At 43.1% G+C, this 20,417-nt stretch overlaps 1 protein-coding gene across 4 annotated transcripts; it reads right to left on the bottom strand.

Moving 5' to 3' along the window:
- Window positions 1-97: 97 nt before the first annotated feature.
- LOC131258096 (uncharacterized) lies at window positions 98-16,221 on the bottom strand. 4 transcript variants are annotated; one of them, XR_009177869.1, is made up of 5 exons: window positions 15,407-16,220; window positions 8,564-10,067; window positions 879-949; window positions 704-767; window positions 242-382 (listed from the first exon to the last, which is right to left on the bottom strand). XR_009177869.1 is itself a non-coding variant. In XM_058259156.1 (4 exons), exons 1-4 carry the CDS (start codon window positions 15,830-15,832, stop codon window positions 138-140), a joined length of 2,064 nt encoding a protein of 687 aa, XP_058115139.1. In that variant the 5' UTR covers window positions 15,833-16,221; the 3' UTR covers window positions 98-137. The 4 variants fall into 4 exon arrangements, 2 of the variants coding, with proteins under 2 accessions (XP_058115139.1, XP_058115138.1); XM_058259156.1 differs by lacking the exons at window positions 704-767; window positions 879-949 and having other exon boundaries at window positions 98-382; window positions 8,564-8,693; window positions 8,805-10,067; window positions 15,407-16,221; XR_009177868.1 differs by having other exon boundaries at window positions 704-949.
- Between the last annotated feature and the right edge of the window lie 4,196 nt (window positions 16,222-20,417).

Here is a 20,417-nt window from a genome sequence, read left to right as displayed (position 1 = left end):
TAACACATGCCACATAGAGAGTAGGTTGACATGTAATTTCTTTCTCCAGTGCTAAAATTGAACACACCATCCCTGGGCCTTATCACCAAAATTGACGACTCAGAAACCATTTCCCATGAAATCACAACATTATTTTATCAAGTACAATAAATATTTGTTTTCTCAGCCATGATGGAGTTGACCACGTCTTTAACAAAGACATAAAAGCACTCTCTACAAGAACTAGTCATTAGATTGGATACATGAAGCTGCTGTAAATGCTCGATGTGCCTGCAAATCGAGATAGGAAAGGAGCGGGCGCTGGATTTTGAGTGCTCTAGCCCACACGCTGCCAAGATGGTGTGAGTTGCAAGCTTTGCAATTTCCTTGAATTTGTCAGCCCCTGCAAGGTAAAACCCCTTTGATGAATTTGACTGAAGTTACTTCACGCACTTTTTAAGTAAGACTGATATGAAACGAATATATAGATAGATAGATAGATTAGTGATTCTCTCTGGACATTTCATCAATTGTAAGCAACTGGATAAATAACTCTTATGATTGGATCTATTTCTTTATTATCTTACATGGTGCATGATACACTGAAGGTTACAAACTGTTCAAATAATGTGCTTGCCCAATGGAAATAGTGTTCAAGCAGGCATTTGCTCAGATCAATAAAGAAGGCCCCTTATGTTGATACAAATTTACAAATCATACATACAATGAAGGGGAGTGATGCATCTGGGCACATATCAGTTGGGTAGGTCCTAGATGAGTCCAACAATCTGGCCAATCAAAGATCAGACTGTAAGATTGTGAAGCAGTGGAGACCAGGCCCATCCAAGAGTCAAGCTCGGAAATATAGACATCCAGGTCTAACATCTGGACTATCCTACCCTTTAGATTGCAAATATGTACTTCATCAAGTGTCCAGATTGATGATCAGATAAAAGGCCTGATGTCAAATCTGGAAAAATCAACAGCAGTGTTCAGAGCATCAGTATCATTACCTGTATCGATGACTGGGAAACGGAAACATATACCAATATTGTTGATACTCAGAAAAAATATCTCTGTGGGGAACATTGGGAAATACTGGGAAAAATGTGGAATTTTTCAATAGAACTTCAGGAGAAGTTAAAATACACATTTACCCATTTAGGAATCTAAGTATTGCAATAAATAAATTTAATTTTTTTATAAAAAAAAACAACTATAGATAATAAGTCCACATTTTATAGGGGCCTAAACCATGTGTTGTCGGAAAGAAATAAAGAAAGAAAAAACTGTGCAATTATATTCAAAATGAGTTCATAACATTCAAGTACGACATTAAGCAAGTAATAAAAACATCCATTCTTAATTTTAAGGGTGAAAACAGAGAAAATTAGGGTTTTCCCAATTTCCCCCATTCACCCAATCAAATGTTGATTTATTCGCCACGAATTGATGTGAATGCATGGGAATCATGCATAGACATTGAAATCCATGCTAACATTTGAAAGGGGGGGAAAAAGTTCAATGGATTTTTTTCACATTTGAATTCCAACCTGTTTCCACTTTGAGTCAAGGTTTCTCCCAAATCCAAGCTTCTATTCACCAAAAATTAAAAGGGTTTTCCAAAATCACCTAAGAATCAAAATCCCAAACACACACACACACACAAATAATAATAATAAAGATGAATTTTTCCTTGGATTTTTTCATATATTCTCATGAATTTTCAGCGTTCACAGACTTATCCTTGGTATCGGAGATATTATTGACGGTATCACAAATACCAGGCAAGTAACTTTTATACTATCTAGAGACCAAAACATCATTGGCATCACTTGTACCACTAAATATCCCCAACAAAATTGAAACTGTTGACCATATTTGGAATTTTCTATATTACTAGGGGTTTTGATATCATTGACCAAGAGATATAATATTAGAGATATCATTGATTACATCGCCGATATTTGGAACAATGATCAGTAGTCAAGCAAGGGTGGCAACTGGTCAGGTCAGGTTTGGGTCTGGTTACTTTCAAGTCATAACAATGATGGGTCCAACCCAAACCCAACTCATTTATTACATGGGTTGAAAATCTCTCCAAACTAACTCATCTATAAATGGATCAACCAAAACCCAACCCCACCTAACCCATTTAATTAAAGAATATCAAATTTTTATTTTAAAAAAAAATTAAAAAGATTGTTATTTTATAGAAAATACATACAAATATCAATGTGAACTATCACATGTGTGCCTAAATACGTGTCCTGTTGTAGACAGAGCAAAAGAGGCAGGTGGTGACACGGCTTCTCCAAGTGCAACATGTGGCCTCATAGGAGTATGTGGGTCATGTTCTCGTGGGCTACCTATCATAGACATGGACACGTGTTCTCTCGAGTGCGATAGTGGAGATAGGTGGAAACATGGCTATAGGGCATGCGCCATGTGTCCCTCCTGAAAGAGGTGACATCTCTAGACAGTTATCAGAGAGATGAGACAACGATAGGAGAGAGGGTGGTGTGCTGGTGACACATCTTGGCTAGGTCGAGGCTCAGAAGAAAAGACATTAGGCTCGGGTACTCATGTTGCTTCATCAACAAGCTCGGAGACAGATGCCGCTTCCGATCAGCTTCGGCCACTCCCTTCGGAAAAGGGTGATCGGTTAGGAGGTGGGATCGTGTATCGTGTCCTCGGCTTCCATGTGTAAGCTCAAGGCATTCTCCATTAGTGAGGAGAGGTTGGTGATGTATGCCGTGTCGACACGTGTCAAGGATGCTCTAGTGTCACATGAGCTATCTCCCGGATGTATAAAAACTTCAAATATCTCGACATATGCATCCCTTATCACATGCGAGGAAATATCTTTTGAATTAACAAGTCCCCTTAGACTCTCGATCTCCTCTCTTTGTCGAAGAAGCGAGAGGTGGAGTGAGGGACTTAAAAGAACATAACTCAGGAGGGAGGTTAGTTGTCAAAGAGCAGAAGGAAACATCAACAGTTTAGGATTCGGCTTTGGTATTTGTAGAGAGACACTTTGCAGTCTTAGATGACGTAGTAGACTTCAGCAAAGATGTTCAATCAGAGATTGATTTTGGGCCGAACGCTTCAGATATTCCTCCCCTATAGGAAGTGAGAAGCCTCGAGAGACTTCACTTTTGGGAGGGAAACCTAAATGGTGACAAAGCTCTCTCAGATGGAGATGGAGACGAACAAATTCCTTTGCTCAGAGGGAACAAGTGGATCAGGGAACCAATGTGTCACGTCTGTAAGTTGGTTGGAGTCACGTTTGATGATTGTGAGAAAGATTACGCAACCTTGTTTCCTTTCATGGAAGAAAGAGGAGTTGAGAAGGCCAAGGCTGGGGCTTTGGGAAAAGCTCAACTAACTTTGAACAGGAGGAGAGTTAGCAAGACTCAAGCCTTCCACTAATTGCAATGATAGCTGCTCATCCAAAAGTGAGAAGGGGAAAGGGTTTAGACCAGTGTGCTCATGGAAATCTTATGCTAGAATATGAGGGGCTTGGGATGCTAGGATAAAAAGATCCGGATTAAAGATCTCTATCATCATTTCAAGGCTCAGATCATTGCAATCCAGGAAACAAAGCTTCAATCAACGAACGAGAAGATGATTGAGTCCATCTGAGGAAGAAGGGAATCAAATTGGACAACAATGGATGCAGTGGGTGTTGTTGTGTTGGCAGCATCATTATCATTTGGGACTCAAAGAGGTGGGCGAAGGAGAATTGGTGGAGTGGCATATTTTCCATTTCAGTCCTGTCAAGGGATGCACCTTCAGGGTTCAGGTGGGGTTTTTCAACTGTTTACGGCCTTAACCAACCAGCGATGAGGCTGGAGTTTTAGGTGTTGGACTTCATCAAGCAAAGATAGCAATTCTCATGGTGCATAGGGAGGATTTCAATGTCGCCAAGTTCGCTTATGAGCGATCAAATGGGGGTCAAATTTCTTAGAGCATGTGGGGATTCTTGGATTAGGTGGACAAACGACCTGATCAACATTCCCATGGCAGGCGTCAAATTCACCTGTTTTATTGGCCAGGATAAGGTCATTTTGTCTAAGCTTAATAGATTCCTCATGTCGATGGATTGGGTGGAGCGCTTCCCATTACTGAAATAGAGGGGCTTGCCACGGCCAATCTCCGATAACTCCCTAGTCTTGTTGGAGGTATTCGAAGAGAGTTGGGGACCCAAGCTATTCCACTTCGAACTCCTTTGGCTTCAAGTGAAGGAATCTATGAAATGGTTCACAGGTGTGGCTCTCCTTTCAGGTAAAGGCTTTGCAGGGTTCAAGATTTACTAGAAGCTTAAGCTCCTAAATGGTAAATTACAAGCCTGGAATTAAGAGGTGTTAGGGGATGAGGAAATTTTCACTTCGAATTCCGGACCTCAACATCCTGCTGCTCATGGTGTTTCACGATCAGTATTGGAAATGAATGGAGAAGTGGTGGAACGTGCGGAACCACATATTGGATCACTCCAGTGCGACACTACTGAAGTGGGAATCATTTTAAAGAAAATCCAAGATTTAGACAAGAAGAAACAAGGAGAAGGCTTATCTAAGGAGAGAGCTTTGAGAGTCGAGCTCTCGAATGACAACTTGTCCTGGTTGAAGGATGAAGAGACCAAGTGGCGTCAGAGATACATTGCTACGTGATTAAAGGAAGGAGACAAAAACATAAAAAAAAATTGACAATATTGCTAGTGTTAGGGCAAGGAACAACTACATAAGTAGCATGATGGTCTAACGTAGACGGGTGGAAGACAAAGATCAAGTGCATGATACCATTATGCACTTTTACAAGAATCTTGTACAAGATGAAGGACGGGATAGACCTTGGTTAGACAAACTATCGTTCAACCAGATTTCTCTAATGGAAGCGGCAAATCTTGGAAAAACATCTACACTGGAAGAAGCTAAGACGGCTGTGGATTCTTTGAGAGCAAACAAGGCACTAGGTGTAGGCTGATTTTTTATTGCCATTTACCAGGTCATTCTTAGGAGGTTGTAAAGGAAGAGGTGCTTAACTTCCTTTCCAAATTTAGTGAAAGAGACTGTCTTTTGTCGGAACTGAGAGCTTCCTTCATCACCATCATTTTGAAGATTGAAGGTAGCCTCCGCGACTTTAGGCATATGAACTTGATCGGGAACCCTTACTAGATTCTTGCAAAGATCTTGGCTTATAAGTTTCAGACAATCCTAGATACGGTGATTTCTAACTCTCAAGGTGCCTTCATTATGAGAAGGAAAATTTTGTACAAAGCGCTCGTTGCCCACGAGTGCCTCGACATACTCCATAAGGAGGGGCATCGTGTGTAAGCTAGATATTGAGAAGGCTTACGATCATGTAAATTGGGATTTTTTTAGATTATATGTTGAGAAGATTGAGGCGTGGGATTAAGTGAAGGAGGACAATATGGGAGTGTGTCCTTTCGGCAAAATTCCTAGTGCTTGTTAATGGCTCCCCAAAAGGTTATTTTCAAGCGTCAAGGGGTTTTAGGCAAGGGGACCCACTCTCTCCCTTCCTACTTGCGGTGGTGGTGAAGGCTTAAAGCAACCAAGCAAGATGTTGAGTCAGGGACAATCACTGGAGTTGATAAGTGGTTTTAGGGTGGGAAGTGTCGGTCTTCTGGTCTCGCATCTCCAATTCGCTAATGACACTATTTTCTTTCATAATGTCGAGATTAAAATGGTGAACACCTTGAGGAAACTAGTTAGATGCTTTGAAATGGTTTCTAGTTGAAAGTTAATGTGGCTAAAGAGAAATATCAGGACTAAGCATGTCCAAGGAGGAGGTGGGTAGGATGGTGGGGGTTTTTAGTTGTCGATCAGTCTAGTTCGTTCTCAATGACTTATCTTGGGTTCTCGCTTTGTATAGGTAAGCCTGGGAAATACATGTGGGTCAAAGTGACAAAAAAGTTTGAAAGGAAGTTGTCTAAATGGAAAAGCCAACACCTGACTTGGGGTGGGAGACTCACTTTGATCAAGTATGCCCTCTTGAATCTACCTCTTTACTATTTTTCCCTCTTTAAGTGTTTGAAGTCCGTCCTGAACAGGTTGGAAAGACTATGACGGGAATTTTTGTAACAATGGGCAAAAATGAAAAACAAGTTTCACCTCTTAAAATGGGAAGAAGTGTGTAAGCTATACTAGAAAGGGGGAGAAGGGATGAGAAGCATAGAGGTTATGAGTTCGGAGCTCCAAGGGAAGTAGGTACAGAGGTTCGACATTGACGAAGGATGACTATGGAGAGAAGTGATCATGTAAATATGGCATCTAGAATGGGGAGTAGTCAGTTAAGGAGTCAACGACGTATGGGGCATATAGGGTATGGAAAAGGATCATTAAAATGGCGAATCAGGTCCATGAGGTGTTCGCTCCTCTTGCGGGGATGGGAAGAGGATTTGATTCTGGGTAGATTTGTGGTTTGGAGATCTTTGTGCAAGGTCTTCCCAAGGCTCGCTAGTTTGTCCCCAAACTTGGGAGTAACTATAGACTAGTGCTTCAACCCCTCAAGTAGCATAGTCATTTGTGCTCCCCCTTACAGAAGAAATATGATGGACAGCGAGGCAAAAGATGTGTAATTATTGGAGAGACTTTAAGGTGTCGCGCCTACTCCAGGCGAGAGACTCAATAATCTGTTCGAAGGACAGATCCGACTGCTTCTTAGTGAATTCCTTACACAGTAATACAACATGTTTAGATGCTCTTTAAGGGTTAATAACAGTGGCTTTTCATCATTTTTTGGTCATACAAGTCATGCATGGGCATTTTCACATCGGGCTTGAGTAGAGAGGTCTGTGGGATGTAGGGGCACCTTGGGGTGGGCAGCCCGTGTGAGGCATGTGACTCATGTGAGGCGGGACCCATGTGATTTGGGCCCATGTGATGTGGGGCCCATGAGAGCGGTTCGGCCAAGGACCTAACCCATAGGAAGTGGGGCTTGGACTATCATTTTGAGCTTTTAAAGCAAGTGGTTAATTGTCCTGCATCAACAGGGCCCCTCTAAAGATTGTGGCGTCCGCATGGTTGGTGGAGAGGAAGGTCTTAACGCTAGACAATCTCAAGAAGGGATCATAATCTTGCCCAATTGTTGTATATTGTATGTGCGGGCCGAATAGACAGTGGACCATTTGTTTATCCATAACCCTTTCTATGACAAGGTATGGGGGAGGTGTTACACTCCTTCGGTATGTTATGGGTGATGCTAAGGACTATTGACTGTAAGCCTCTTCCACAATTGGCATGGGGGAAGGTTGGGGAAAAGGAGAGGGTGTGGAGGTTAGCCTTACTAGCAGTTATTTTGGCCATTTGGGGGGGGAGAAATAACCAGAGCTGCCAGAACAAATGTGAGTCGCAGCAAGATGCATATAATAGGGTAAGAATAAAGGTACTTAGTTGGGCCTTATGTATTAGGGGTTTTGGCCATGATGATTGGTCCTTGCTTTCTGAGCTTTAACTCATTGTATTCTTTGAGCTTTTGCTCCTTTTAAATAAAATTTTGTTACCCTAAAAAAAAAAGATACTTAACGTTAGTAAATATAAAATTAAACCCTTACTATAAATGAAAATGGAGCCCGGGAAATTTACAAGAAACAAACCAAAGACATGTTGTTTCTACGGAAACAATGTTTCCTCAATTTACATTTCAATGAATCCAAACAAGCCGTAAAGGTATCAGCAATTTGTTCTCTCTCTTTAATTAATGTTTATTATTTCTAGAAAGTCCAAATTCAACGTTTCCTCAATTTACATTTCAATGAATCCAAACAAGCCGTAAAGGTATCAAGAATTTGTTTTCTCCCTTTAATTAATGTTGTTTATATGGAAACAAGGTTTCCTCAATCTATTAATGTTTATTAATGTATTTAGGAAAGGCGTTTGACTCCATAAAGAAAATTTTGTGTTTCTTTTTTGTATGCGTGTGTTGATGAGAGCACGGGTGTCCCCTAATCAGTGGCAGCAAGCAGGAGAAAGATCCATGTGTGAATGATTGTTAATGATTTTTGTTTTTGTTTTTCTTTTTCTTTTTTTTTTAATTATGGGTGAAGTTCAGCTCCAAAATCTGGTACCTGGCACCTGATTTTCTGCATGACTCTCTCTACACTTTCTAGCTGCATCAAGGAGATGAGCCTAGAATCTATGCAGTCAAATCATTCTAACCTTTAAGTGCAGACCACTTGTTGTACTTGCGCATTTCCATCAGATGGCTAGGACCAATCAATAGGGTAGATATTAGGCATGGCCTAGGACACCCACCAGATCAACAGCCTAGATACCAAGTGGGCATCATTTGCTACATCGTTGGGTCAAACGAAAAGCATCATTTCACTTGATCGAGCATCATCATATAGTACCTCATTCACTCACCTTACACATCTTTTCAGGTGGATTAACAAAAGGCTGGTCTAATTTAGAATGTCCAAATAGATAAAGCTGAAAAATCATTATCAAAAGCTTCATTACCACGAGCAGAAATGTAACTTATCAATTTCGATTTTATATGTGTATTAAAAAATAAGACAGCAAAAGGAATTTCCATTCAAAATAGATTGATTCACACATACCTAACTGTCTACCACAACTTAGCATCTTTAAGTTGAGCTTAACCAATGACTGAACCTCGCTCTTAGCACCATCATCTTTCCTTAGCATAACTTTAGCGTTCTTGTTCCTTCCACTTTTACCCTTCTGAACCTCCATCATGCAAGTAGATGATGAAACAGTTTCAGTAATATTAACAGACAGACCAGGCCCTCCTAACAATGAATTAGTGCGAGAGCTTGAGCAAGGAGGCATCTCCTGTACATTAACTAATTTGGATTTTCCATTTCCTCGAGAAACTTCCACGTGAGAAGACTTCCGAAACTGCTTAGCAGATTGCATTTCACGACATCGTAATAAGGGAGGTCCTGTGGGGCCTTTATCAATCTGTGACATGCTGTTCATCATATCTCTCCCAAGCTTTTGTTTCTCGTACTTCTGACATTTATGTTCTTCACGTAATGGTTCAAGAGAATAATTTTTGCAGTTGTTTTCTGATGTTATGATATCCGATGCCTTCTCTGAGGGCTTACTGTTTGACATTAAGGAACTTGTGCTTGCATGGTTTGCTTCCACTTGAAACTTTCTTTTGATAGCCAGACAGTTAGAATTCTTCTGATCAAATCCAGCCCCTCCTCGAGCCTTTTGTACTGATTTTGCAATATCCATCATTTTCCAAGCTCTGTCTACATCATATGAGTCTCTGTTCTTCAACATGTCACTAGAAACACCATCACATTTCACAGAAGATGAGGACTGTGGTTGACTCGAGTAATCAGACGTTACTGCTCTACCGCCATATCTTCTATTGTTACTAGCACCACCAGAATCAGGGATACTTGATGGGAAGCTCATTGACCCACTCCGCAGGGAACTCCAATTTGCACGTAGTGCCCGTATACGACCATGCAACTTGCGGCAACGGCGTAAGGTTCTTGCACCTTGCTTGATGGGAGTGACCAGGGATGAGGAGTGCAAACGTTGAGAATCCCGAGTAGCTATGGTACTGCCCAATGGCCTATCATCTGAATGGAGTGAGGTTCTCGTATCATGCTCACGTTCCCTGACCACAACGGCAGGGGATGATGATTGTAAACCTTGAGATTCCTTAGCTATGGTTGTTCTAGATGGCCTATTCCCAATTTGATTTCCATGCATTTGGTAACTGGTGCGTCTCTGCTGTGGCACCTCATAAAAAGCTGTTTCATCTCGTATGATATCAGAAATTGAAAAATCTGAGGCAGCCCCTTGGATTGTATCAAAGTTTCTTGGGTAATCTTGATTGCAAGAATCACCATCCATTTGGTTATTTGGGTGTTCGTTCCTTAAAACAGAACAATCATGACAGTACCAATCACCCTCGGGTACAGTTACCCCCAGACCAACACAGTAAGTATGAGCAGCAGAATCACAGAGGTCACAAAGCAATAGAAGATTCTCATCCTTAGAGCTTTGGCATTCAGTACAAAGGGTTTGTGCATAGGGGTCATAAGGTCCAACTGTTCCATTTCCAAGAGGATGGTAAACCTACAAAATAATCCAAAGCAAACAAATATTAGACACAAAGCATCAATATAAAGTCATTCGAAGAGATGTGCATGCACATGCTAGATTTTACAGATGTTGATGCTCAACCAATATAATGCAGATAGGTCTTACAGAAATAGTAATATCAGACAATCTGCTCAATGTGCACCAAGAAAGAGGTCAGAAAAATGAAGTGACTTCCAGGAGGCATAATAATCTAACATTATTCCCCATTTTCTTTTTTGAGACAACTATTTTTGGAGGTCTTCTCGAGATCTATGAAGGCCGCTCCAGTAAGTTTTTTGCCAGAATTGATCCATTCAGGACTAAAATTGTGGGCCAAAAATCTGTGATGGAAATTGTAAAATTGTGGTCACAGCACTCTTAGCCAGGTCATCAGCTACAGCATTAGCCTCTTAGAAAAGGAATCTGAAAAGGCAATAACCAGATCCTCTAATTTTGTTTATGCAAAGGAACCAGACCAATAGTCCACAATCAATGGAGAAAATATGAGATTCGATGATTCGGATCTTCCAATTTGGGAGATTTTCTGAGCATGGTCCATCCACAATGGTGGCCCTCTGATTAATGGCTTGGATAAACTTGCGTTCGCATGAACCAACAAGGTGCAAAACAGGGGAAGTTCCCTGTTTGTCACAAACAGGAATTTTAGCCTCAGTATAAAATTGTGGTTGGAGTTGAAAGTCAGTCTGTTGCATAATATTAAATAGTAGCGAATAAATAATAGATTATGGTTCCTTTCAGTTTTGCCAATAATAAATAGAAAGCAGAGGAATAGTTTGATGCATTCTCCCTTTTAAGGAGTTCTTTGACGAAATTCCCGCCATTCCACTCTCTCAAGGGCTATAACATCAATTAGACCAAAGGTCACCAAGTCTTTTCTTACTACCTCCATCCACATCCTTTTGGGCCTTCCCCTTGACCTTTTTGAGCTTTCAGCTTATACCAACTCAAGTCATGGCATAAGTTTGATGCTTGCTGTCAACCTAACGCGACCCTCCTTTATCTAAGATGGGAACTGCCAATGAAAGCATAAAACTCCCACAGGCACAATGAAATAGACTATTAAATCCGTTGATTACAATCGAGCTATCTAATAGTCTATCATGTAGGTTGATTACAATCCAACCTCTAATTTCATTTATAAAAATGAGACTTTGAAGGAGCCCAAGATGAACCATTTGCCTATGAAATAGCACTTTTGGAATCTCCTTACACAATAAGACGACCTAGAGATACAAGACAATCTCTTTAGACAAGGTCGGACCTATATTGAGAGCTTCAAATTGTATTCAATTAATTCCATACTCCAACATAGACCTAACAAAGCAAGCTTGACTTTGCCTTGATCATCAATAAGAACACCCCCGAACACCCTATGGCCCTAGATTTCAAAGAGAGTAACGAACCACATTCAACTTCAATGTTACCTAAAATGCAAAAACCCCCATGTTTTACGTTCTAGATCGAGCATTCTGGAATATGGGTCATTTGCAATCCAGATCGCTATTTTTAGCATCCCAAATTAGTGCTCTTTCTTCTCACTAAAGTTAATGCAAATTTATATTTACAACTAGAGATTTACACCTTTTATTTATTTAGTTATAATATAACACAAACCATAGAGGGTCTACAACAATAACATTCATCATTTCATATATAAATTGCAATATGAGTTCTCATATATAAAACTATATTGCATACACAGTGTATCTATTTAAGTAATGGACCTGATCCTAACCCTAGAATACCACATATTGACGAAAGTAGTGTACCATGTACCCGTTCCCGTACCACATTCCAAAGTGACCTACAATTCATGTAACCTTGCTTCCACCACCTACTGGCAGAGGACCCCAAGGATGCCAACAGCATTAATACTCTCATTCCTTTTCCTATTCATGTCAGAGAGAGAAACGCCTTTAGGGCCTCTTTGGATTGGTGGAACCCAAATGGCCACTGTGGAAAAGAAAAAATTTATGTAGATTTGATGTTTTCCGATGACCATGACAATAAAGTAACATGTGGAAATTTGTTTTCCTTTCCAAAGTTTTCCTCAAAAGAGGGTGTTTTCCTTTTCCTCCAAAAATCTTGATAATCCTCATTTCCACACTTTTCAAAATTCAGATTTCAATTTTTTACCATTGACCATCCATTTTCCTAGAAATCATGAAAACTAAAACAACCATTTTAGGATTCTTTTCCACCAATTACCTCAACCATGGTTTTCCTAAAATGTGAAATTTTCCTTTCCAAGTCTACATTTTGGATTCCACCAATCCAAATAGACCCTGGAACTCTTTTTGTCGATCTATCCAATCAATCAAAGGAAGATTAATTCTCCTTCACACCACCCGTAGACAATACCACACCATCAAAATGTTGTTTGTTTTGTTCTTTTGATAACTCCATAAATCATTCTCCAAAGAAAATTCAGCTATAAGCTTTAAATGGACCAGCTCACCAAACCTTCAAAATATCAACCACTGATTTAGGAAAAACAACACATCTCGCACAGCTTAAAAATAACCACCAAATATCCTCGGAGACTTTGCAATGGAGGTAGAGGTGATAAATTGATCCTTCATCTTCCCGGGGGAGGTAAACCATGCTTGGGAGGTATGTTTCTTTTTTAAGGTTATCAAGAGTCAGAATTTTGTTTGCCACAGTTATCCAACAAAAAGCTTCAGCTCTAGGAGCAAGAAAACCCTCAACTTTGCAAAACTAGGGCGGCAAGGATGAGAAAGTAAAGTGCTTAGGCAAATGATATTGAAAAGAAAAAACCACATAGCGAGGGAAACCAAATCTCGTCATCAAAATCATTTATAAGCAGGAACAATAAGCCCAGATGTGTGAATCCAGATATGAAACCAACCTCTCTTCTCTGTTGGCATTTCATATTGCCATGATCACCGGAATTACCCACACCTATTGCAACCATTACGAAAACCCACATCTATCATCCCATCCGCCACACTGGAACGAACGGAATCACGTCCATTCTCATCGTCTAGAGGACATGACCCAATGACAGGTGCACTCCATCTAGTGGCCCGATCATCTGTCACTTCTCTCTGTTATGACTCTCTGTTATGAGTAGTGCTCAACCGCAACCAGGTCATCAGCAAGCAGCTCGCCAGCAGTATACTCTGCGTTCAGGGCCATTCATCGTACCATTCGCTACTGCTTTATTCCGCCACAACCATGTAGTTCGCAACCCTCTGGTTGCTACATGTTTTTTATGTCGTTGATTATTTTATGGGCCTTTAGTTGCAAGCCATTCCTGACGTGATCTACTCATTGTGCTCATCTCTTCGGCACTCTGAGCAAACAGATCTCTTATCCACATTACCATAGACCGTGTGGCCCATATCCACATTGTTCGCTGGATCTTATTAATCCACCCTGTTTTTACTAGTACGTGCCCTTGTACATTTGCTTCAACAACTCATCTCCATTCAGGCTATTCTTTTTCAGGTGCTTTCTTTCCTACTTCATAGCCACTTCATCTAGCATGTTGACTTTTTTGGTCTTCTCTTCTCTTCTCATCACTTTGATCATAGATAGTGGAGCCTCTACTCACATGTCACCCAATCTTTCACTCTTTACAGACTTCACACAAACTTTTGATACAAAACTCGTCACATTACCAACTGGAGATGCCACCCCCATCACTCATGTTGGCTCAGTCTTCTTATCTTCAAAATTGACTCTACGTGATGTTCCTTATGTTCCAAATTTTTGTTTTAATTTCTTGTTTGATAGTTAGCTCACCGAAAATTCAAATTGCGTTGTCATATTTTTTCCCAGCTTTTGTGTTTTTTAAGACATGTCCTCAAGAAAGTTGCTTGGCATAGGTTTAGTACGAGATAGATTCTACCACTACCGTCTACCCCTAATCCCTGCCCTTGCCCCAGCCCCATCATCCATGCCTGCAACTCAATCGACAAGCCCCAACATTTAGCACATGCGGCTTGGTCACCCATCTGCATCTCGCTTATCTCATATATCGTCCACTTTAGGTGATACTTTTCCTTCTTTTTCTTGTGATGTTTGTCTAAGGACTAAACAAACTCATCGTCATTTTCCATTAAGTTGCACTTAAAGTGTGCTTCCTTTTCATTTGATTTACTGTGATATTTGGGGTGGGTATCCCACACCGGCACACACTATTTTCTCACCATTGTCGATGATTATTCTTGTTGCACCTGGATTTATCTCATGCATTTCAAATCTTAAACATATTCACTTGTCAAAAAAATTTATGTCATGGTTAGGACTCAATTCCAATGTCAAGTTCGCCAAATACGCATTGACAATGGTACCGAGTTTCTCTCCAATTCAATGCAAGATTTTTTTTCAAGAAAACAACACACTTCATCAGCAAACTTGTGTTGAAATCCCACAATAAAATGGGGTTGTTGAGCGCAAACATAGACATCTCCTTAAGGTTGCCCAAACTTTGCGCTTGCAAGCTCATTTACTTTTATTAATTTGGAAAGAATGTGTTTTAGCTTCTAATCTTATCAATCATATAGCCACTTCCTATCTAGATGGTAAAAGACCATACAAAATGCTTTTCAAAATTAAACCATCATATGATCATCTTCGAGTTTTTTTTATATTTGTGTTATGCCCACACTCTTACTTCTCATCAACACAAATTTGCACCGCATGCTTCCAAATGCATCTTTGTTGGTTATCCTTTTGGGCAACGGGGTAATCACATTTATGATTTTAAAAGAAAATGTATCTTCACATTCCGAGATGTTAGATTCGTCGGAAACACATTTCCATTCGAGCCCCAAGCTGTCATCTATAACGCATCTGATCCTCTCCTGTCATTCCCACGCCAATCCTTGGGGCAACCCTTGATCATCCCCCATCACCTCTAATCCTTGCCACTACAGATCCCGACCCTATACCCTCCACTATTCCAATCTTCATCTGGTCCTCGTCATTCTCATCATCCAATCACTGGGCTTGCAAATTCCAGTGAATTGGATTCCAATTTCATGTTCCCAAACATGACAGGCAAAATGAAATTCTGAAGAATCCCATTTCTGTAATTGAATTCTTAAGTAAGATCAGCATAGCTAGGAATCCCTATTTGATTGTAAATTCAAATAGCCATGTAATTGTCAGTTCTTATCATTCTTCCTTGGCTTTTCTCCTTGATTCACATCTTTAAGTAGTGCGAAATCAATCAAATTCTATCCAATCCCCACTTCCTTTAAATCAAACTAATTACAAAAAATCAACCCTTCCAAACAAACAGAAAGAAAATCAAATTGAATCACGTGGAATCAAAATCTGACCTGATCGCGGACAGGGACGTTGACAACCCGCTCATGAGAGAAGAGCCCATCCTTGGGTGCGCGACGGATGATCGAGAAGCGAGCCTTGCACAGAGGGCAGCGAGACTCGACCTTGGCCCACTCCATGATGCAGACGAAGCAGAAGAAGTGATTGCAGCTGTCGATCCACCCACGGATCGCCTGCCCGTCATCCTCCAAGAAGCAGATTCCGCATGTCCCTGCCGAATCGGTCTCTTCTTCCATTTTCGCTTTCCCTTTTCCGCTGCTGCTACTGCTGGTGTTGGAAGCAGGAGATTGGGTTTCGGTTAGGGTTAGGTTTTTATCAGGGCTGTTTGGGGAGAGTTTCGAATCATCCGAGTCTCTAGAAGCCTCCGAAGGCTTGAGATCTTCTCCTCCTATCTGCTCCTGTTGTTGATTGCTCGCCATTCCTTTATCTGTGATGAATCGGAACTGAGTCGATTCGGACGAGTTTTATACTATTTCTCTTCTCTGAATCTCCGTTGCCTGTGCTCGGCAAGGAGGAATTATCCAACACCAGCGTCCCGCTCAATATATATTGTCTTTGATACTCCGGCAGTCTGACAGATGATACACAGGCAGTAATGTGCCGGAACAGTCTACAACACCAGCGCAGAAAACACCCAGGCTCTCTGTGGGACCCACCATGTCCTATACGCAAAATCTATTCCGTGCATCAGGTTGGAAACTTTGCTTTCGTGGCATGAGTTTTGGCCTATCTGAATTTTGAATGAGGCTGTTTTTGGTGTTTTCCATTCATCCCAATGAGTCACGCCTGATGAACGGATCGGATGAAAGATAAATACCATGGTGGCCCAAGAAAAGAAAAAAAAAAAAAAAAAAAACCCATTGGCGTCTCATGGCCATTGTTCTCTGTGGTCTGGCTTACCTGAGTTGTTTATGTTACTGATTTTTAATCCCGGGGTGATGGCAGATGATGGATGGAAGGAACGTCCCAGATTCAATATGGTGGGCCCACTTAACAGATGTTGCATAGATTCATGTCCTTAGTAATCTGAGGGGTTTTATGGTCCACGTGAGATTTGGATCTGTTTTATTTTGGGGATCGTGCCCTAGAATGAGTTTTCAAAATGGATGGACGACGTGGAAATAAGGCACGTACATCACGGTGGGCCACATGGTCAAGGATCCCACCCACCTCGGTGGATCCCCGGATCCACCGAACCCGCACCCCATTGGCTGGTGAGTAGCCAATCCGTTTCCTCAACCGCGGTGGCAGGGGACGCGGATTAGCTACTGACGGGTTGAGCAGCGAGACTCCCTGCTAAAGTGACGTCACCAAGTCATGTGGCCTGCAATGATGTATGTTTTGTATCTGTTGATGCAAAAATCTGGTTCGTCCTCTTAGACCTTCGTATACCTGCACGGAAAGAGGACAAAGGAGACCCTGACTTGAGCAGGGGACCCTCCGATGCCAAAGTCAGGCCTGGATTCTGGGTCTAAATGTATTGAGGGGTTTTGAGAAAGAATTTTTGCCTTACCCCCACAAGATGATGGAGGTTCCTCTTCTGTTGATGCAAAAATCTGGTTCGTCCTCTTAGACCTTCGTATACCTGCACGGAAAGAGGACAAAGGAGACCCTGGCTTGAGCAGGGGACCCTCCGATGCCAAAGTCAGGCCTGGATTCTGGGTCTAAATGTATTGAGGGGTTTTGAGAAAGAATTTTTGCCTTACCCCCACAAGACGATAGAGGTTCCTCTTTTATATCTGCAGGAGCATTTAATCATACGAGGATTCTTTTCCTGATATCGTGTGCGGGATCCTCTCCTAGTATCACGGAGAAAGGATCGTGCCTATCTCCAGTCTTCGTCCGATCCCGTGAGCTTCGGGGTCGGGGATCTTATCCCAAGATATTCGGGATGAGGCTTTATCTTGCGCTGGCCGAACCGATAAGAAGATCGGCCCGATGCATCCCCGGATCGCTGATGTGTCGTCCGAACCGACTTAACTTCTGTCTCGGTTTAGTGAACCATGTCTCGGATCTGACACATCCTTTGGCGACCCGAGGCATTAAGTCCGAGTCTCCGAACTCTGTATCTTTTGTCCCCAACAGTAAGCCCCCTTACTCCGTGTGTTTCATATGACACTTAGGAGTAGCGAGTTTTGAGTCGGTTCATAACTTAGTCCGAGACAATAAGTAGTCATTTAATGCATTCTGTGTCGCCTTTGACGGGAGACGGTTCAGTTTCTGACATCGCATGCGCCGACAGCCAAATCGCTCACCCCGCCAATGAGGGTTGGACACGTAGCAAGGGCATTATTGTCGTCAGTCGACGTGCGCCACGTGTCGAGTGGGGGAGTCGATGCAGGCGTCGAATCATTTCCCCATTAATTGCTTCCGCCACATGGCAATCTTATAAAATGGTGGGGGTCCCGCATTTTGAACTTCTACTGCCATTCCCGCTTTGCATTTCCTTTGGAGCTTTTTCGGTCTTTCGTCTTCTTCCTTTCCTCTTTCTTAACTGTCAGCGGCTCCTTTCGCCATTTCCGTTTTCCTTCCTCCCTCCGGTGAGTCTCCCCTTCCTCTTTATTTAGTGATAATGGCGGCTAGAGGTTCTCGAAGTCCCCAGGAGGGAGTTTCTGGAGATGAAGGCGAAGCGCAACGTTTTTGGAATGTTGCGGAATCGCCTTCCTTACTGACAGAGATAGCAGTTGATGCGAACGCTGCTTTTCTTTTTGAGAGGGTCACTGAAGCTCCGGCGGAGCGCCCTGCTTCCGTTGATCCTTCTCGTGGTGGGTCGTCTTTAATAACCCGCCCGGGAAGGCCTAATCTTCCAAGGGGCATGGAGGAAGAAGAGGAGGAGGAAGAGGAAATGTTGATTGCCGAGGGAACCTCTGGGCCGGTTCCTGTTGATGAGTCGGCACACGCCGAGTCTGAAGGAGAAGGATCGGGGGATGATCTAAGCGGCCCGGTTCCTTCAGTTTTAACTGAGGCGGATTTAGACAGAATCCGAATCGGGTATCACATCCCCGAATCGGTTATCACTTATCTCCCCCGTCCGAATGACTTGCCGGATCATCCTCCTGCTGGGGCGGTCGCGATCTACCAAGTCTCGATGCAATGCGGCTTGCGTCTGCCCCTTCAGGCCATTGTCCGGGGAGTTTTATCTCGTATTCAGATTGCCCCGGGGCAAATAGTTCCGAATGGGTGGAGGAACTTATTCGGGTGTGCGGTGTTGTGGGCTGAGATGGAACAGCCACCGCTAACAGTCGACGAATTTCTCCACTTATACCAAGTGCGCGTGAACCCGAACTACCCCGACTTTTATGTCTTCGCTGCTTGGCGGGGCGGAGGCGGCTCCCTAATAACCGACCCTCCCACTTCCAACAAGCATTGGAGAGAACGTTGGTTTTGGGCCTGTGGTCGCTGGGAGACGGCTGAGTCCGGGTCCTGCGAGGCTCGTGTTCCTCGGGCGTTCCAGAGAGCAGGTGACTTGGGTCTTCTCTCTTACCCTTCTTTATTTTTGTAATATTCTGAGTCTGACGGGCTTGTGTCTGGCAGATATTCCGAAGAAGCGGCAAAAGCTCGGCTCCAGTGCTTCCTCTCGGATCATTGAGGACGTTGGATCCGGCAGATAGGTCCTGGAAGGTGCTCTTACAGCCGGAGCGTCTTCATCTCGCAGGTCTTGACTCGGCCGTCACAGGTAATTGAAAATGTGTCTTCATGTATCTTCTGAATTTTTCCTGACTTACTTCGTTTTTTTTTAATTATTATTTTTAGATTTTCTCAAAGCTCGACCCCATCTCAGGATTGTTCCCGAATCGGCCCCCTCGGAAATGACTGGAGCTCGTCCTCCTCTTAGGGCGGTTTCGAAGTTAAAGGCTCCTCCGCGATCAGTTCTTCTGTCGGAGCCTCGGCCGCCGAAGAGACAAAGAGTGGTGCGGAAGGAGAAGGAGCCTGCGAGTTCTTCTGCCCCTACTGTCGTCGTAATTTCTGACCCGGAAGAAAGGGTGGAAGTGACGGTGGCCGCAGCCTCGGAACCTCAGGCGGCACCCGACTCGGGACACGTTGCGACGGATGTTCCGAGACAGGAGGAAGAGACTAGGGCTGCGTCTTCCAGAGGGGAAGAAGAGACGAGGACTGCATCCTCCTGAGGGGAGGAAACGAACTAAGAAGGGTCGTCCGTCCTGCAGAAGGTGGTGTCGGGGATGGTTCCCTGGGCCTTAGCCCATGGGAGCGAAAAAGAGTTCATCAGTCTCTACAACGCTCCTTCATCGCAAACCATCGGGCATGCAGCAATGGTGCTTTTTGAACTCGCTCCCTGCTTGATTAAGGCCAGCAAAGAGTTATCTTCGACTCATCGGCTGCAGACTCTTCTGTCGGAAGTCGAAGGGCGACGCGAGGATGCCGAAACTCGGGTCGGCGTTCTGATAGGCGAGGCGGCCCTTGCCCGGAAAGCTGCCGAAGACGCAAAAGCAGAGGCGGCTTCCTCCAGGAGAGCCCTCAATGAAGCGCAAGCCGAGGTTACTCGGGTATTGGCTCTCCTTTCCAGAGCTGAAGAAGAGAACCGACGAGTTCTCGCAGTCCATGCTTCTTGTGCAGATGACTTGGCTCGGGCTAAGCTTGAGGCGGCGGAGCATATTCAGCAGGCCAACGAGAAGACTCGGGAAGCTGAGAAGGCTAGGGACCAAGCCGTCCAAGCTTTCCTTGAGTCAGCGGAGTTCGAGGATGAGAGGGATCGCTTGTTCCAAAGTGGATATCTGGAATGTGTCAAAGACATAAAGAAATCTTTTCCTGACCTTGATCTCTCAGAAATCGAGGGAGGAGGAGCCTCGGAATCCTAGAATTCGGACGCCGCTGCTGAAGTCACTGTTGGGGATGAGGCCGGCACATGCGAGAATGCTTCGGGTACCGTTCCTACCGGAGGACAGTAACCAGGGCCCCTTGTGTTTTTTTTTTTTTTAAATCGATGTATTCATATGTTATACTCGCATGTGGTTGATGAATGAAAGAAAACGCTTAGTTTTATTC

The sequence above is a fragment of the Magnolia sinica genome, chromosome 10, assembly GCF_029962835.1.
Source record: "Magnolia sinica isolate HGM2019 chromosome 10, MsV1, whole genome shotgun sequence".
Taxonomy (NCBI): domain Eukaryota; kingdom Viridiplantae; phylum Streptophyta; class Magnoliopsida; order Magnoliales; family Magnoliaceae; genus Magnolia; species Magnolia sinica.
Note: the sequence above shows the minus strand (reverse complement) of the source record. Positions and strands in the feature narration are given on the sequence as shown.

Bases quoted from the DNA above. Each gene is read 5' to 3' on its own strand.
- LOC131258096 (XM_058259155.1), bottom strand. From the start codon at position 15,832: ATGGCGAGCAATCAACAACAGGAGCAGATAGGAGGAGAAGATCTCAAG. The intron at 10,068-15,406 runs GTCAGATTTTGA...ATTATTTTGTAG, and splicing joins ACGTCCCTGTCCGCGATCAG to GTTTACCATCCTCTTGGAAA. The intron at 383-8,563 runs GTATGTGTGAAT...TTTACCTTGCAG, and splicing joins AAGTTGTGGTAGACAGTTAG to GGGCTGACAAATTCAAGGAA.